This window comes from Mus caroli, chromosome 14, assembly GCF_900094665.2.
Source record: "Mus caroli chromosome 14, CAROLI_EIJ_v1.1, whole genome shotgun sequence".
NCBI classification, from domain to species: Eukaryota; Metazoa; Chordata; class Mammalia; order Rodentia; family Muridae; genus Mus; species Mus caroli.
The window spans coordinates 42488127-42489562 of record NC_034583.1 but is presented as its reverse complement, the minus strand read 5'-3'; the positions used below and the strand labels follow the sequence as shown (position 1 = coordinate 42489562).

At 39.7% G+C, this 1436-nt stretch overlaps 1 protein-coding gene across 1 annotated transcript; it reads right to left on the bottom strand.

Annotated features, from left to right (window-relative positions):
* Nucleotides 1–243: 243 nt before the first annotated feature.
* LOC110309580 (olfactory receptor 11G2-like) lies at nucleotides 244–1185 on the bottom strand. The gene has a single exon (XM_021182320.1). The coding sequence runs from the start codon at nucleotides 1168–1170 to the stop codon at nucleotides 244–246; it is 927 nt and encodes a 308-aa protein (XP_021037979.1). The 5' UTR covers nucleotides 1171–1185.
* Between the last annotated feature and the right edge of the window lie 251 nt (nucleotides 1186–1436).

Sequence of the window (1436 nt, the reverse complement as noted above, 5' to 3'; positions counted from 1 at the left end):
ATATTTTCCTTAAAACAAAGTATTTCCTTTTATTAATGATGGTAAAAATGCCACAACATAACTCTTTTTGTTGAATTATGTATGTATGTATGTATGTATGTATGTATGCGTGTGTATATGTACTGGGGTATATATGTGTGTGTGTGTGTGTGTGTATATATATATATATATATATATATATATACATATATATATATATATATATATACTTAAATATGATTTGTTTGTTTAAATTAAAAATTTTTATATTCTTAAAATCTTCTGCAGGGCATTTTTCATATCTTTGTTTCTCAGACTGTATATCACAGGATTAAGCAGTGGAGTACCCACAGAATAAAATAGAGTCACAAGCTTCTGCATTCCAGCTTCATGCTCAGATGTTGGGCTCAGATACATTTTCATAACTGAGCAATAAAAGAGTGAAACTACTGTGAGATGGGACCCGCAAGTGGAGAAAGCCTTTTTTTGCCCATCTCTTGAAGGAACTCTAAACACAGCTCTTAGGACCAATATGTAAGATCCCATGATGAAGAGGAAAGGAATAACCAGGAGCATAGACATTATAATTGTCCAGAAAACCTCCATCAATGGGGCTCTGGAACAGGCAAGGGCCAAAAGAGGGCCTGGGTCACACAGGAAGTGGTCTATAATTCTGGACCCACAGAAGGACATCTGGGAGATGATGATGATGGGTACAGGGAACCAGAGGAAACCAAGCACCCAGCAACTGATGACAAGGGTGTTGCAGAGGTGCCTAGTCATGACAGAAGGATAATGTAGTGGCCTACAGATGGCAAGGTATCGATCAAATGCCATGACTGCCAGGAAAAAGCATTCTGTAGAACCAAAGGAGAAGAAGAAATAGAACTGCAGGAAGCATCCAGAGAAAGAGATGACCTTGGTGTCAGAGAGGAAGTTGGCCAACATGTTGGGGACTGTGGAGGTGACATACCAAATCTCCAGGAATGAGAAGTTGGCCAGCAGGAGGTACATGGGTGTGTGGAGTCTCTGATCACAGTACACAGCACAGATGATGGAAGCATTGCCCATAAGAATGAGTATGTAAACAATGAAGAAGATCACAAAGAGGAGGATTTGCCCCTCCCTGGGGCAGGGGAAGCCCAAGAGGATGAAGTCAGTGGTGGTGCTGGAGTTGCTGAGGGTTTTCATCTGTCTGTGACCTGTGAAAGCATCAGAAATTGTTTAATATTCTAGAAATAGCTGAGGGAGTTTAATTTTTGCCCAAATAGGACACAGAGTAGTTTGCTCATCATCTGTTCAATATTTATTGAAGCCTTATTGTTTTCTAGGCAGTTTTCTGACCACTGGATATTCAGAAATGAGTGGTACAAATTCAATATCTTATTCTGTGCTGCATAACCAACCAGCCATCTGTTTCTCTTTCATTGGTATAAATAGACCAGGATGACTATTTC